We start from the raw sequence: 16,119 nt of genomic DNA on the forward strand, positions 1-16,119 counted from the left end.
CAGGTTGGAGGCTACCCAGACGGAATATAAGGTGTTGTTCCTCCCACCTGAGTGTGGCTTCACCTTTACAGTAGAGGAGGTCGTGGACAGGCATATCAGAATGGGAATAGGATGTGGAATTAAAATGTGTGGCCACTGGGAGATCCTGCTTTCTCTGGCGGACAGAGCGTAGGTGTTCATTGAAACGATCTCCCAGTCTGCGTCGGGTCTCACCAATGTATAGAAGGCCATATTGGGAGCACCGGATGCAGTATATCACCCCAGCCGACTCATAGGTGAAGTGTCGCCTCACCTGGTAGGACTGTCTGGGGCCCTGAATGGTGCTGAGGGAGGAAGTGTAAGGGCATGTGTAGCACTTGTTCCACTTACAAGAATAAGTGCCAGGAGGGAAATCAGTGGGGAGGGATGGTGGGGACGAATGGACAAGGGAGTTGTGTAGGGAGCGATCCCTGTGGAAAGCAGTTGGGGGGAGGGAAAGATGTGCTTAGTGGTGGGGTCCCGTTGGAGGTGGCAGAAGTTACAGAGAATTATATGTTGGACCTGGAGGCTGGTGGGGTGGTAGGTGAGGACAAGGGGAACCCTACTCCTAGTGGGGTGGCAGGAGAATGGAGTGAGAGCAGATGTGCGTGAAATGGGGGAGATGCGTTTGAGAACAGAGTTGATGGTGGAGGAAGGGAAGGCCCTTTCTTCAAAAAAAGATGACATCTCCCTTGCCCTGGAATGAAAAGCCTCATCCTGAGAGCAAATGCGGCGGAGACGGAGGAATTGCGAGAAGGGGATGGCATTTTTGCAAGAGACAGGGTGAGAAGGGAAATAGTCCAGATAGCTGTGAGAGTCAGTAGGTTTATAGTAGACATCAGTAGATAAGCTGTCTCCAGAGATAGAGACAGAAAGATCTAGAAAGGGGAGGGAGGTGTCGGAAATGGACCAAGTAAACTTGAGGGGAGGGTGAAAGTTGGAGGCAAAGTTAATGAAGTCAACGAGCTCAGCATGCGTGCAGGAAGCAGTGCCAATGCAGTTGTCGATGTAGCAAAGGAAAAGTGAGGGACAGATACCAGAATAGGTTTGGAACATAGATTGTTCCACAAAGCCAACAAAAAGGCAGGCATAGTTCTAGAGGAAAGCTCTACAACAGGTAGTCAAAACTGCCCGATGCATCACCAGTAACAGCCTGCCTGCCATCAAGGACATATATAATGAAAGGTGCTAGAACAGAGCCAGTATCATCATGAAGGAGCCCACACACCCCGCTCATGGGCTGTTTGTTCGACTTCCATCAGGGAGGAAGCCACACCAGAAGCACCAGACTCAAAAACAGTTACTTTTCCCAACCAGTAAGGCTAATCAACACCTCCACCCCTCCACAACCCCACCCACCACCACTACCTCATCATTCCTGTCAGTCACCTTATGTCCAGACACTCTTGTGCTTAGCATCACTTTATGGACATAAAATCAATCTATGTATGTGTGCCATCTATGTATTTAAATTTATTATGTTTTTATTATTATTGTATTCTTTATCTTATTGCGTTTTTGGTGCTGCATTAGATCTGGAGTAACAATTACGTCATTCTACCTTAAACTTGTGTAATGGAAATGACATTAGACAATCTTGAATCTTGAACCTTGTGAAAGCACAAGGGATTAGTTTAGTTGGCCATTGGACTACTAATTTAATTGGTTCGGCACAGCATTGTGCTGTTCTTTTCTATGTTTTATGTACTGTCTATCACTAAAACTTCTTTTGAAAGAAGTAAGTTTTATCTAACTAGTTTATTTCTCAGCTGTTACGATGGGCTTTTAATTCATGTCTTTGAAACAATAGTCGAGTTATTTGTTCAAAAACTGAACGATTATGCCACCACATCCTAATTGCAGGTGGAAAATGTGAAATATTTTTCAGTTTAATATTTATTTCCTTTCTTTTTCAATCTTTTTATTAAGTTTCAAGATTAATAAACGTAACAATAATAGTAATGATACATGGAGATCGGGATTACAATAATAACAGTTAACATGTACAAGCACGATTCCAAGTAACAAATATATTTCCAGATCCAAGTAATTTGGAAAGTTATCCACATTTTAGAGCCTGCTATACTTGAAAATTGTGATCATTTTCACCAGAGAATCTTGTTTCAATTTTAAATTTATGGTTGTACAAAGAATTCTAAACAGTAAATTTGAGACATTACACCCGATAGTGATTAACTTCTTCCTGCAATGGGGCCACCCACATTACTTACACTGTCACTTTGTATGACTGGTCTAGACTCCCAGAACTTATTGTGCAGCCAACACTGAAGATTTGGAAATGGTCATTTTGCATGTACGGAATGCTTTTCCAGAAGCCCCTCTGATGGCAGCTGGAGTCTCAATGGGCGGGTGAGTTCCCTACGAACAAATGAGAATATAGTATGCTGATAAACATGCCATAATGTGTGGGGAAATTCAGAATCCATTAAGTGAAAGCAAATGATCCAAGACATTCCAGTGGATTTTAATGTAGTTTCGAAAAGATTATGCATATCGAAATGTAATATCAATTAGGTGGAGGAGGAAACCATTTGACAAGCAATTATATGACACCTTATCATGTCACTTGAGACATCTTAAATATCCATGTGATCATTTCCTGTACATTGAAAATTAATCACATTGTCATGCAAAACTCACTTGAATGCTGCAAGAGGTAACTGAACGGATTAAAGAGTTATCTAGTTATCTGGCATCATATCAGAAGAACAAATAGTTTATAGTGAACATGTAACTCCAAACCTGCTCAAATTTAGTTGTGTTTTTTTTTCTGTCAGCAATTGTAAAGCAGAGTTAGGCTTTAACATTGTGTGTTTGGTTGTTTTTTCTGCTCTGAAGATCCAACCAGTGATTAGAGCCCAAATAAATGGAGGCTTAGGTCAGAAAAAGCGTATTTTACCACAACTTCATTTTCTTCACTCTACAGGCTAATCTACTTCTGTATTTGTTCTTATGATATGATTCCCCAGCAACACAGTACAAGGCCAAAATCCAGGAGGCTTTTCACTCTTTAAAACTCTCCATCTCTGTCTCCTGCATTATGTAATTACTTGAAGTCTGTCTCCCTCATCAGGCCTGTCTAAGCAGCTTTTTAATTAGTTTGATCTCAAACGTTGTCTGATATTACTTTATTTAATTCTTTCATGGGATTTTACGCATTATTTTGATATACAGGATTTAATATATATCCACAAAGTCCTTGAAAAAACAGTGCAGAACTGCATTATTCAACTGCTGTGGTCTGTGCATAAAGTCTTCCTATAATATTATTATATTATGAATTCAAGGACAGGGACTCAGCTAGATCAAAGAATCAGCATTCATGTCCATTTGACAAAATCGAGCTAACTAGATCACTTCATTGTTCCAGCATTAGGCCATTGTTTTATAGATCATGGCTCCTGGTTTGCTTGTCAGGGTACCTGTGATGAAGGGTTTTGCCTTCTCCATCCTTTCAAGAAATGACTTCTGGACCTCTCCACTCTTTGGATGAAAAATCATTTTTCTTCTAACTTTTCTACCAATTGACTAAATTCTATGCCCCAAATTTATTGTTTGTGTTGTCAAAGAAGAAAGGTCTTTCCTGCACATACAGTCTAAGCCCTTTTAAAATTTTATTTACCTCAATTAAATCTCATTGTGTCATAGAAAGACGCTACATGGAAAGAGGCCCTTCTGTCTAAAGAATCTGCACTGATCATCACTCACCCATTTTGTACTAATTCCACACTGATCTTTTCTTTAAATTCTCCCCACATTCTCTTCAACTCCCCCGAAAACCCAGATTCTACTATTCACCCACATAACATAGGCAATTTGCAGCTGCCAATTAACCTTCTAGCCTGCACCTCTTTGGGATGTGAAAGGAAACCAGAGCATGCTGGAGGAACTCCGCAAGATCACAAGGAGAACATGCAAACTGCATGCAGAAAGGACACAAAGTCAGGAGTCTATTAGCTCTGCACTCCTTCAGATGATCTTTTTCAATATGCCCAGCCTAGTCAGTCACTCATAACTATTATACTTCATCCCTTGCAACATTTTAGTACAATTCATTCAGATCCTCTCTAGTGATATCACACACTTCCTGTGATGTGGTGGCCAGAACTCTATAAAGTATTTGAGCAACAGTTGTAACACAGCTTTTCTCAAACTTTTTCCCTGGAAGAACCCTTGAAATAATTTTCAGGTCTCAGGGAACCCCTGCATAAAAATTATTCTATCTACAGCTCATGGTACATTAACATGATCGGTAAGTTGTAGATGTAATAATCTAAAAATAATTGTCATTGCTCTTTTGAGTAGAGAATAAATTTTAGCCACCCTTTCTTGAAAAAAAAACAGGTAGTTAAGCTTAGCTTACCTTTCTTGAAATTAATCTCCTTCTTTCCCTTTCATAAATTTTAAAAACTTATAAAGCAAACCAAATAAATTTCTGTTTTCAGTAAGACTCAAGACTTTCTCATATCCTTCCTCACTCACAAGCCCAAGCAACAGTGTAAAAGATTTTCTTTTACAATGTGATTTTTCCAAACATTCAGTTACCTTTTAAATCCAAAAATCTTGCCCCTTGAAGTCAAAACATTTTCTCCAGGGCCTTGCAGAGACTTGTTCAACTGGTTCATATGATGAAAAATGTCTGCTAAGTAAGGTTAGTTTCTGCAGCCATTCTTCATTGTCAAAGCACTCAGCAAAGTCTGGTCTTCTATTTTCTTGAAAGTACTCCTGCAATTCACCTTTCAGCTCAAACACCCTGTTTAGAACTCTTCTTTTAATAAACCACCGGATTTCTGTTTGTAACAGGAGATTGGTGTGCTCTTTGTCCAGGTTTTCCCACAGTTTTTTAAATTCTCAACTGAACCGGATTTTGTTTAACAAAGTTAACCATTTTTGTAGCATCATCCAGAACATTTTCCATTTCATCTCCAAGAGCATTTGACATCAGCATCTCTCTGTGAAGAAAGCAGTGTGTGGTAGCAACATCAGGATTTTCTTTTTTTACAAGAGAAACGAAACCACTCATGGAGCCAACCATTGATGCTGGCACAGTTCCTCCAAGACAGACCTTTTGTTTCCAGATATGAAGACCAAACATTAAATATATCTTGACCTTTGCTTGTTTTGGGCAGCTCTTGACAAAAGCAAAAGTTTTCTTGAATTTCACCAGCATTTACAAATCTTACAAATGCTATAACGTGACATTTATTGGTGAAATCTGTTGACTCATCAACCTGGATAGACAAGCTGTTGATTTTCAATTTATCACACAAAACCTCTTCAGCATCATTGACAAGTCATCAATACGTTGACTTATCATGCTGTTTGAGAGTGCAACCTTTTCAACGTTTTCAATTTCTCACACTGCATCTTGTCCAAACACACGGGTTAATAAAATATAAGAAATAACAGCATAATAAATAACTAAACAAGAAAACTGCAAAGAATGTGAAAACTGCACAATTCACCTCTAACCTACACAATTCACCTTTACAATGTTTTCAAAAGCAAAGTGGCAGGCCAGCAATTGAGTTACAGCATGAAAAAATTCCTTCTTTTGAATGAAAATTTCCCTCTAATTTTCTACTACACCAGTAGAGTTAGTTTGCTCCCATAAGTTAGTCAGAAAGAGGGAGTTGGGGGAGGTAATTCGGGAGGGAGAGGCTAACGTCACAGCCCAAGTTGGATGAGTCCATTCAATATTTGGAAAATGCACTTCACGCTCCTCATCAGCCTACTGCCCTCCCCTCCATGCAATACAGCACTCACAAATTATTAGCCTGCTGTCCTCCCCTCCATGCAATGCAACGTTCACCAATTATCAGCCTACCATCCTCCCCTACGTGCAATACAGTGCTCACCATTTATCAATGGTGTCTCCTATCTTGCGTCAAAAACTGAGCATATGGTCCCACAGCGCACTGGCATCCTGGACTGAGGGATCTCGAACACAATTGCTAACAGGCTGCTCGGTCACTGCCCACCACTGCGAGCGCTAGCACTGTGAGCACAGAGCCCTGGTTGAGAAACCCTGGTCTAGCCAGTGTTGAATATAGTTCTACCATCCCTACTCATTTGTTCCATATTCCAGGTCAATAAATGCATGCATCCAACATGCCCTCTTAACTATCTTGTCTACCCCTCCCACATTCAGGAATCTGGAATCATGTATATCATCAACCCTTTATGACTTTACATTTCTTAATACCTTTGTGGTTCAATGCCCTTATTTCCCATTGCCTTTCATTTTTCATTTATGTGGTGTTGTAACCAAAGTAATGATGGCTTTATCATTTTTGGAAATCAGTCCTATTGTAGAAGCTTGCGCTAAGACTTAACATACCAAAACACAAATTGTGCAGCAGTGAGCATGTTATTGCTTGATAGTGCTGTTAGTGACAGCTATGTTCTTTTGTTTCACTGATTCAGAGGGTGGCATGGTGGCACAGCTGTCAGAGAAAAGATCCGGGTTCAATCCTGAATTCTGTGTGGAGTTTTCACACTCTGTATGACTGTATGACATTCCTCCCAGTGCTCAGGATCTTCTTACATCCCAAAGAATCTCCTGAGGCCTCTGTTGGTCAGGGTTGACCATGAATGTTGTCTCCTACCTGTCTAGATATACTAGCCAGGACAGTACAATATGGAGAGCAAGCTGTTGTCCATGTAGTAAACGCCCCCTCTCCAAGCATCTGTTAAACCCAAGGGAACGAACGGCAGAGACTGATACAGTTTGGCACCAGCAGCATCACAGGAGTTGCCTGTCAACGTTGAACTCAACACAGGACTGCTTTAGGGATTCCAGCTCTGGATTTTTCCCTCAGGGTTAGGAGCCTTCCCCATGAGTGGGTATACCCAAGGCAGTGGAGGTTTGAAATCAGAGATTTCCTTCTCCAAGATGAGCTGCCAATCACTGCTGACGAGCCTCATCTGCCCAAAGCAGCTGGTTTAAAGGCACCAGTAACCCGCCTTTGCCCCTTCTCCTGACAGTAGAAATGGTTCTGCTGGGCTTAGTTGCTAAGCCACACATGGAGGCCATGAGCTGTACTTGGTTGTCAGAGGCTATTCGAGTCACATGCCATTTAATAGGTAGTGGGAGCTTATCCCCATTACCACACCTGGCTATAACAATCTTAAGGAACCATCCCAAAGAACACTTGTAGGTTAATTGGCTACTGTAAATTATAGATAAATGGCAGAAAGAGTCTAAGGGATGTTGATAGATATGGGAGAGAAAGAGTGAGTCACATGGGCACAGGAAATAAAGAGAAGGCAAAGGGGACTAACGTGTTTGCTCCCTTGGAAGCCAATATAGGCCAGATGAGTTGAACGGGTGCCTTCTGCATTGCTATAAATATAAAACTAATTTTATAGTACAACTTGCCAGGTTTGAATTATCCTTTTGGGTAGGATAAAGCTTAATAATTTCCTATATTGTTGGACAATGCCATTGCTGTACTATAAATTAACAACCAAAACAAAAGTGCTGTTCGTTCTGTAATACAAGCCCTTAGTACCAATCTAAGGATATTCCTAAAACTGGCTGTATTGGGTGCTGGGGATCTTTGGAGGAACCAAGATAGACTATTGATCTGGTGTTTTAAAATAAAAATAGTTGTATATCTTCCAGCCTTTGCTTTTGTATTTACAGGCTATTTTTGAGGATTCAGCTGCATGAGTTATCTCCACCTCCTGCTAGTTATGTAATTATTCAGCACAAGAGAACATGACAAGCTTGCTGAGCTTCGAATGTGTGATCACCTGACTCTATAGAGGCTGCTTTCACTGTGCTATAACATTACCAGCCTAGCACCTTTATTTGTTATATATTCTACAAATCTCCTTTGTTCTTCCTTGAATGCTCCTCATTCAAGCTGGCGTCGTCTCCAGCTTGAATGAGGAATGTACAGGGCCATGAATGTACAGACTGTGCTTCTGCAAAATCTGCTTGCTGCTTGGGGCCCTCAGACTTTACAAAATGCCTCTGTACATTTTTTCTTGTTAAGGAATTAGATAACACTGAGAAGGAGAACATCGGAAATAGCCTGGAAGATGACCCATTCACAGGAAGGTTAAAGTAAAATTCCTACAAGGTTTATGGGGTTAAAATAATGTCATTGATTCTATGCCAGAGCTTCAACCTCAGCACAAATCCTGGCAAAATTCCAGCAAAACACAATGATCCCAGAAAAGGGAAGGTTTGAAATTCCAATTAAAAATGACTTTCTTCCATTTTATTTTGCAGTTTAATTGCAACCTATAATAATAAGCAAATACATCTATTTCTGACTTGGTCATTTCTGGTAAAAAAAAAGTAATGAAGTATATGCATCTAACTGTAAGCAACATATTTTTGCTGTTTTCTTTTTGTGCTCTGGAAGTGTAATTATCTCCATGTTCCCCTCCCCACCTCCTATATTCATTTAGAGGTTGGAAAATTGCATTGGCACCCAAGACAGTGGTCTGAAATAACCATTAAAAAAAAGCAAAGTTGGTGTTACCTCATCCTCTGAGTTTCCCTCAGCCAGAGGAAAGTGACACAAGGAACAGTTTCGAGTGTTTCAGAATCCACTTTTTTTTAGTGAAGAATTTGATTCCTAACTAAGCAGACATTGAAAGCCAGGGTCACCAAAATAAGTAGTTTTTTTTTAAATTTTGACTTAACCCAAATTGGAATTTAGCATTTTTTATCTATTCATTATTTGGGATTGGGAACTACTCGCAAGACCTTCACTTAGTGCTCATCCTTCATAGAATATAGGAAGGTGGTGGTGGTGAGCTGCCCCCTTGAATCCCTGCAATAGTCCTTGTGAAAATAGATTCAGATTCACATTTATATATCACATGAAATGTACAGCGAAATGTGTTATTTGCATTAACAACCAACATACCCAAACGTGTGCTGGGGACAGCCTGTAAGTTTTGCTCCACGTTCTGGCACTTGCACACAATGTTCAGAGGAACAGCAAAGAACACAGGAGGTTGTAGGTTTGGTGGGTGCTATAAATGTAGCCTGGTTGAGTAGCTGTAGCTTCTTTTACTTGTTAGAGCTGCTGTACATTCATCCAGACAACTGGACAGTATTCCATCATGCTCCAGAAAAATGCCTTGTAGAAGATAGAAAGGCTTTAACATATCAGGAGGCAAGACACGCGCTACAAGATATTGAGGAGGATATAGCCATTACATTCATGCGGCCGGTCCTTAGTAAGCTTAAATCTTGGTGACAATATAATGAATTGTTAAATCAAATTAATAAGCACATCTTCATTTCGTGCCTGATACAGAATGCTGCTCTTGAATTACCTGTGTAAGATTGGTCAACAGACTCCACTGAAGGCAGCAGTAGTCTTCTCCATTGGCTGGGATGTATTTGCCTGCACGGCTTCCCTTGAGAAACCACTTAACCGGATATTATTTAATTACTACTTAACCAATCGTCTTCAAGCCTCGGTCTACAGGTTGGTATTTGAGGTGCAGGGAGGGTTTTGTAGTAATATGACATGTTTATTTTTCTAGCAGTTAAACATTGAAGTTAGAATTATGCCACTGCAGTTTATTAAAATTAATTTCTAGTTATGGGCGAACATTTTGGGGTGAATCGCAAACAGGTTCTGCTCAAGAGGTACTTTTCTCCAGTCTAAAGGAGGACCAGATAATTGCTTGTTGTAAGGAGACACAGGAGAGTGCAGATGCTGGAATCTGGTGCAAAAATATCAACCTGGAAGAAGTCAATGGGTCAAGCCGCAGTGGATGAAAAAGAGGTATCATATTTCAGGTTCAGGCTCTGCTTAAGGACAGGGTTAGGGCGGAGGTAGGGTGGAGGAAGAGGAAAGATGGCCAGTACGTTGAAGTGTGAAGGCGGGGGATGGGTAATAGCAGGTATGTGATGCTGGAAGCAGATGAGGAGGTGATTGATTCACAGATGGAGCTAGAAGTGAGTGAGAGAGCTGGAAAAGGAGAAAGAACCTAAGTGAATTGGTGAGAGTGGGAGGGGAACACAGGGACTGTGTGGGTAACTGAAAATACTGGTCATCTTATCTCTTCACCCTCCCTCCTACACCCCCTCTATCCCCACCCACCTAACAGCCAGATCCTGATGAAGGGTCTCAACCCTAAATGTCGATACATCATTTCTACTGCCATCAGTGCTGCTTGACCCAGTGACTACTTGCAGCAGTTTATTTTTTCCATGTTTTAACATCTACAAAATTAGATAATATTGTCTTTTGATGATGTTATAGCATTTCTCCTGCTGACTCTCGGCTTATTCAACTCACTGCTAAAGTGTGGAATTACTCTTTGCAATAAAATTCTAACTGTACCAAATCTCAAACTCTATGACTTTAATGAAAACATTAATCTGCAAATTGTCTGGTGAATGTTCATTGTTCTGAAATTGATTTTCCTCACTATAACTACCACTTTGCTTAGTCTTTTCCACCATTTTTCTCTTTTCATAAATCCTCTAATATCTCTGTTAAAACAACACAGAGACATTTCTACACTATCTTTTTAGACTTTGTATACTCTACAAACAGCTATGCCGAGGAATTGCTTATTTATATGCACAAAAATATTTGTACTTTGCACTAATACCAAATCAGGCCTTCTGTAGAACGATTAGCAATCAGAGCAGTCACTTGCACAACTGGAGGTCAAATCAGATGAAAATGTTTCTTTGTGAACATGATGCCTGGGTAACTTCTCTGAGTCAGTATTGAGCATCAAATTGGCAGAGGTATTCTGTGGCCACTTGGAAACTTCCTTGGGTAGGGAAGGTAAGAGTCAACAGAAGCTTGTGATTGATGGAGGATGCAGGATAAACTGAGCCTACAAATCAATATTCATTGGAGCGATCTAAGTGAGATGTAGTGTCTTTGACTATTTGCTGAGGAGTATATTTCACTTAAAGATACAGTGTGGAACAGCCACATGCCCAACAACCTACCTACCCTAATCACAGGACAATATACAATGAGCAAATAACCTACTAACCGGTACATCTTCAGACTTTGGGAATAAACCAGAGCACCCAGGTGAAACCCATTCACTCAGGGGAAAGAAGAAACAAACCTTTTACAGAGAACACCAGAATTCAACTCGGAACTCCGATGCCCTGAGCTGTAATAATGTTGTGTTAACTGTTATGCTACCATGGCACCCAGTACCTTAGCTCATTTCCCCTAGGTCCCTGAAACACTTTAAGTGTCAAGCATGGCCAAAAGGTGTTAATGGAGTATTGCTAACGTATCACTATGAGACACCCAAAGAATAAATATCGCAGTAGCTTTAGTGTTGAAAAGAAAGTAAATGATAGCTTCATGGACTTAGTCCACAGGCTGTTCTGAAGGAGCCAGGTTAGATTTCTGAAGCTCAGAGTACAGCCTCTTTAAAAAAGACAGTGTCAGTGCTCTGGTTCTACCTAGAGTGTTCTACTAATGTCATAAAAGAAAATTCAAAACCGCAGTAGCTGGAACTCCGAAATAAAAACTGAAAACGTTTGAAACACTGTCAAACCAGACAGCATGAGTAGAAAGAAAAAAATAATACTACAAATAGAACTTGTATCAGAACTTGTAAATAAAGAAAGTAAATGTCAAAATTACTACTTTTTTTCTCTTTTTCTTGAAGCCTTTACTTGCTTTTCTTTCAGTAGAAGTGTCTGACCTATTCAGTGTTTCCTACTATGGTCATAGTTTGCAGCCTTGGAGCTTCCATTAATGTCAGTATAGGTGGACATGGAAGAGGTCATATGTGCTAATGTTGGTTGTTAATGAAAAGCCAGATCCAATTTTGCAAACTGATGTGATTTCAGTGCAAAATGTTGCTAGCATTATGTACTCTGGATCAATTTTATTTTTATATGGTTACTGCCTAAATTTGTCTGTTTTGTAAAACAGTATTTAAGTAGTACCTTGACTCTATTCTATCCCCCTTGGTTCAGTCCCTTCCCACCTTCATCCATAACACTTCACATGCTCTCAGTCTCCTCAATAACTGGTAATTCCCTGGCCCTGACTGCTTCATTGTCACCATGGAAGTCCAATCCCTATACACTTCTATCCCCCTTCAAGAATACCTTAAAGCTCTCCACTTCTTTCTCAATAAAAGACCCAGCCAGTTCCCCTCCACCACCATCCTTCTCCATCTGGCAGAACTGGTCCTCATCCCCAACAATTTTTCCTCTGGCCCCTCCCACCTTCTTCATACTCAAGGGGTAGCCATGGGCACCCACATGAGCCCCAGCCATGCCTGCTTTTTTCTGGCTACATTGAACAGTTGGTGTTCCAAACCTTCCCTAATAATGCTCCTTAACTACTTCTGCGCTACATTGACGACTGTATCGATGCTGCTTCATGCACCATGCTGAGCTCATCAATTTCACCAACTTCGCTTCCAACTTCCATTCTATCCTTAAGTTCACTTGGTCCATTTCTGACACCTCGCTCTCCTTTCTTGATCTTTCTGTCTCCACCTCTGTTGACAAACTGTCAACCGACACCTTTTATAGACCTACCGATTCCTACAATGACTTTGACTATACCTCGTCCCATTCTGTACCTGTAAAAATGCTATCCCCTTTTCTCATTTCCTTTGTCTCTGCTGCATCTGTTCCCAGGATGACGCTCTCCTTTCCAGTATATTAGAGATGTTCTCCTTCTTCAAGAACGATACTTCCCTTCCTCCACCAATGATGCTGCCCTCACCTGGATCTCCTCCATTTCCCAGATATTCATGCTCACCCCATCTTCTCACTGCCTTAACAGGGTTAGAGTTCCTCTTGTCTTCACCTACAACCCAAGAGCATGTATATCCAACACATCATTCTCCACAACTTTCGCCATCTTCAGTAGGATCCTACCACCAAACTCAGCCTTACTTCCCCACCCCACTCTCCCTCTGTGAATTCCTTGTCCATTCATCCCTCCCCACTAATCTTCCTCCTGGCACATAGCCCTGCAAACAACAGAAATAGTACATCTGCCCATTCACCTCCTCCCTCACTTCTATTCAAGGCCCCAGACTGTCCTTCCACTTCACCTGTGAATCTGTTGGGGTTGTCTAATGAACTTGGTGTTCCCAATGAGGCCCCCTCTACATTGGTGAGACCCGATGAGACCACTTTGTGGAGGACCTCCACTCCATCTGCCAAAAGTGGAATATCCTGGTGGCCAACCATTTTAATTCCTATCACCATTCCCATTCCAACATGTTGGTCCATGGCCTCCTCTTCTGCCACGATAAAGCCACCCTCAGGGTGCAGGGGCAACACCTTATATTCTGTCTAGGTAGTCTCCAACATGATGGTATGAGCATCGATTTCTCCTTCCAATAACTTTATTTTTTTTCCTTCCCCCTTCCCTTTTCTTCTATTTCCCACTCTGTCCTCTCACCTCTTCTCTTCACTTGCCTATCACCTCCCCATGGGTTCTCTCCTTCTTCCCTTTCTCTCCTGGTCCACTCTCATCTCCTATTAAATTCTTTCTTCTCCAGCCCTTTACCTTTCCCACCCACATGTCTTCACATATCATCTTCTAGCTTGTCATCCTTCCCCTACCCCCACATTTTTATTCTGGCATCTTCCCCCTTCCTTTCAGTCCTAATGAAGGGTCTCGGGACAAAAAGTTAACTGTTCATTCATTTTCATAGGTGCTGCCTGACCTGCAGAGTTCGCCCAGTATTTTGTGTGTATTAATATTTTAATAACTACAAAGCTAAATTTTAAACCCAGATACACTCAGATAGTCTCTCAGGTGCCATTAATTGCATTTCACTGCGACTTCTTTTGATATTGAGTTTATGCAAGTAATTATTGAATTCAGTTATTTTTATTGTGTTTTAAATAATTTAATTTCTCCTGAAAAGTTCTTAATCCTGTAGGAGATTAGGAAAAATGGCAGTTTTTAACTACAAGTAAATAAAGAGACAATTTTAGAAAATTTTCAAAGAAAATAAACTTGTAGCATTTAAAATTTTCTACAGGACAAATCAAAATAATCTCAGCGACACTGTTAATCTTAGAAGTTTTCATAATTTCTGCTATTTTTTGTTTCTGTCATAAATACAAAAGTGAAGTAAACTTTAATGTATCTTCCATGTATTTAATGGAATGATTACTGACAGAGGACACTTGGTTATTCTCAAATGAACATCTCTCAATAAAATATGTAACTTTTATTTGAAGTCAGCACATTGGAAGAAGTTGCAATACCTTTTTTGTAGGATATATGTAAGAAGAATGTGAAACAGAAATTAGTCTTTGTTTGCCTGAATCAAACACATGAGAATATTGGCAATTTAGGGTTAGGGTTAATCAGTGGAATGTTTACTTTCCCCTCTGCTCCCTCTGCCGCAAACTTCTTACACTGCCTGCCTCATGTCCTGCTGTGTTAATTTTACTTATAAATGTAATTGTGTTTTATGAATAAATGTGTACTTTATGTGATTCAGAAACTTCTGTTTTCTTTTTGTATTATAGGCACAGGCAGATTTTGAATAAATTATTTAACATTGACTATATCATGAAGGTAAATAAATAACTCCTTCAATTATTATCTGTATATATTGGAGAATAAGTTTTTCATACATTTGTATATATTATCAACATCATTTTCCATTTATTATTGTTTAATTTATTTATCAAAGGCAAAAACTATCAGAGAATTCGATGAACGGTTTACATCAGTGATGTTTGGCTATAAGACAAATGTTGATTATTACAAAGATGCCAGTCCTTCTCACAAACTGAAGTCTATTGAAGTTCCTGTCCTGTGTTTAAATGCATTAGACGATGTCTTCTCACCAGCTTATGGTAAGCTAAAGTTTTGCTGAACCTATTCATTTTACAGCATTTGACAGACAGAACAATATTTGAAGTTCACTTTTCACTTAATTACTTAAATCCTTGGTAAGGAATGTAGATTTTTTATGTTTATCATAGAGTATTGGAGATCACATGACATCAAATGCTTTTGTGCCCAAAAACCAATTTTGTGTCAAAACTTGCTTTATAAAGTTAATATTGGAATTAATTTGCATTTATCTCAAAGTAACTGACACAAACAGATCTTTAAAGCATTAAATAGTCCAGCCAGCACATAAAAAAAGGCAAACTAGTATGGGAATAGGGACAGACAATAGAAGTTGTTGGCTACTGTGCAACGACAGAAATAAGATTTTTTTTCATTCACTAACTGCAAGTTCAAGAGAACATGAGATTTTTTATTGTTATTATTCACATATGATGTGTGAGAAGAGTGATTAAAGCCTTCAGTTATTCCCCATCCTTGCTGCCTTGAGAAGTGAAAAAAGAACTCTTTCCCATAATTGCTGAAACACATTGATGGTGAATATACTCCTACAAAGTTTGACTTGATCATCTGTCTTAAACTGGCAATTACTCCAGTAAGCACAGGTACTTAAATTTACATCCATCTAAAGGCAGGTTGGTTTGCCAAAACGGCTGGCCATTCATTCAGACAATCACCCTCCAACTGCATAATGAATCTGGGCCCTTGCTAACCACTAAGAAATCGTTGATATAAAGTCTCCAGAATAGAAGATAAGACAACGTTTAGAAAGAAACAAGAATTTAACTTCAGTGGCACTATCTGAAACAAGGCAGGTGAATTTATAACACATGTCCAACATTGTGGGGATCACAGAATTGTGGCTGACAGAAGATCACAGCTGGGAGCTGAGCATCCAAACATACACATTTTATCAAAAAGTCATGCAGGTGAGCAGAAGGTATGGGGTGGCTCTCTGGTTAGAGGGATATTCATGGGGTATTCCAATATAACACCATAACACATTGGAGCTTAATTAATTAGGCCATTCAGTCCATCAAGTCTGCTCCACCATTTGATCATGGCTGATCAATTTCCTTCTCAACCCCATTCTCCTGCCTTCTCCCTGTAACCTTTTATGCTCTTACTTATCAAGAGTCTATCAACCACTGCCTATTTACCACTGTCTGGCTAGAGAAATTCCTCCTCTTTTCCGTTCTAAATGGACATCCCTCTATACTGTGGTTGTGCTCTCTGGTCCTAGATACCTCCCACTCCCCCAGATCATTAT

General features: G+C 40.1%; 1 protein-coding gene across 5 annotated transcripts in view; it reads left to right on the forward strand.

The window, feature by feature from the left end:
* abhd3 (abhydrolase domain containing 3, phospholipase) overlaps nucleotides 1–16,119 on the forward strand; it is a 101,536-nt gene that overhangs the window by 60,558 nt on the left and 24,859 nt on the right. For 4 of the 5 annotated variants that reach the window (XM_063062599.1, XM_063062592.1, XM_063062608.1 and 1 more), the window contains exons 5-8: nucleotides 2,276–2,388; nucleotides 9,324–9,497; nucleotides 14,519–14,567; nucleotides 14,686–14,851. In XM_063062599.1, coding sequence (XP_062918669.1) covers nucleotides 2,276–2,388; nucleotides 9,324–9,497; nucleotides 14,519–14,567; nucleotides 14,686–14,851 — 502 coding nt within the window. The remainder of the gene's footprint in view (nucleotides 1–2,275; nucleotides 2,389–9,323; nucleotides 9,498–14,518; nucleotides 14,568–14,685; nucleotides 14,852–16,119) is intronic. The other variant, XM_063062626.1, reaches the window with a different exon arrangement.

This window comes from Mobula hypostoma, chromosome 1 (assembly GCF_963921235.1).
Source record: "Mobula hypostoma chromosome 1, sMobHyp1.1, whole genome shotgun sequence".
NCBI classification, from domain to species: domain Eukaryota; kingdom Metazoa; phylum Chordata; class Chondrichthyes; order Myliobatiformes; family Myliobatidae; genus Mobula; species Mobula hypostoma.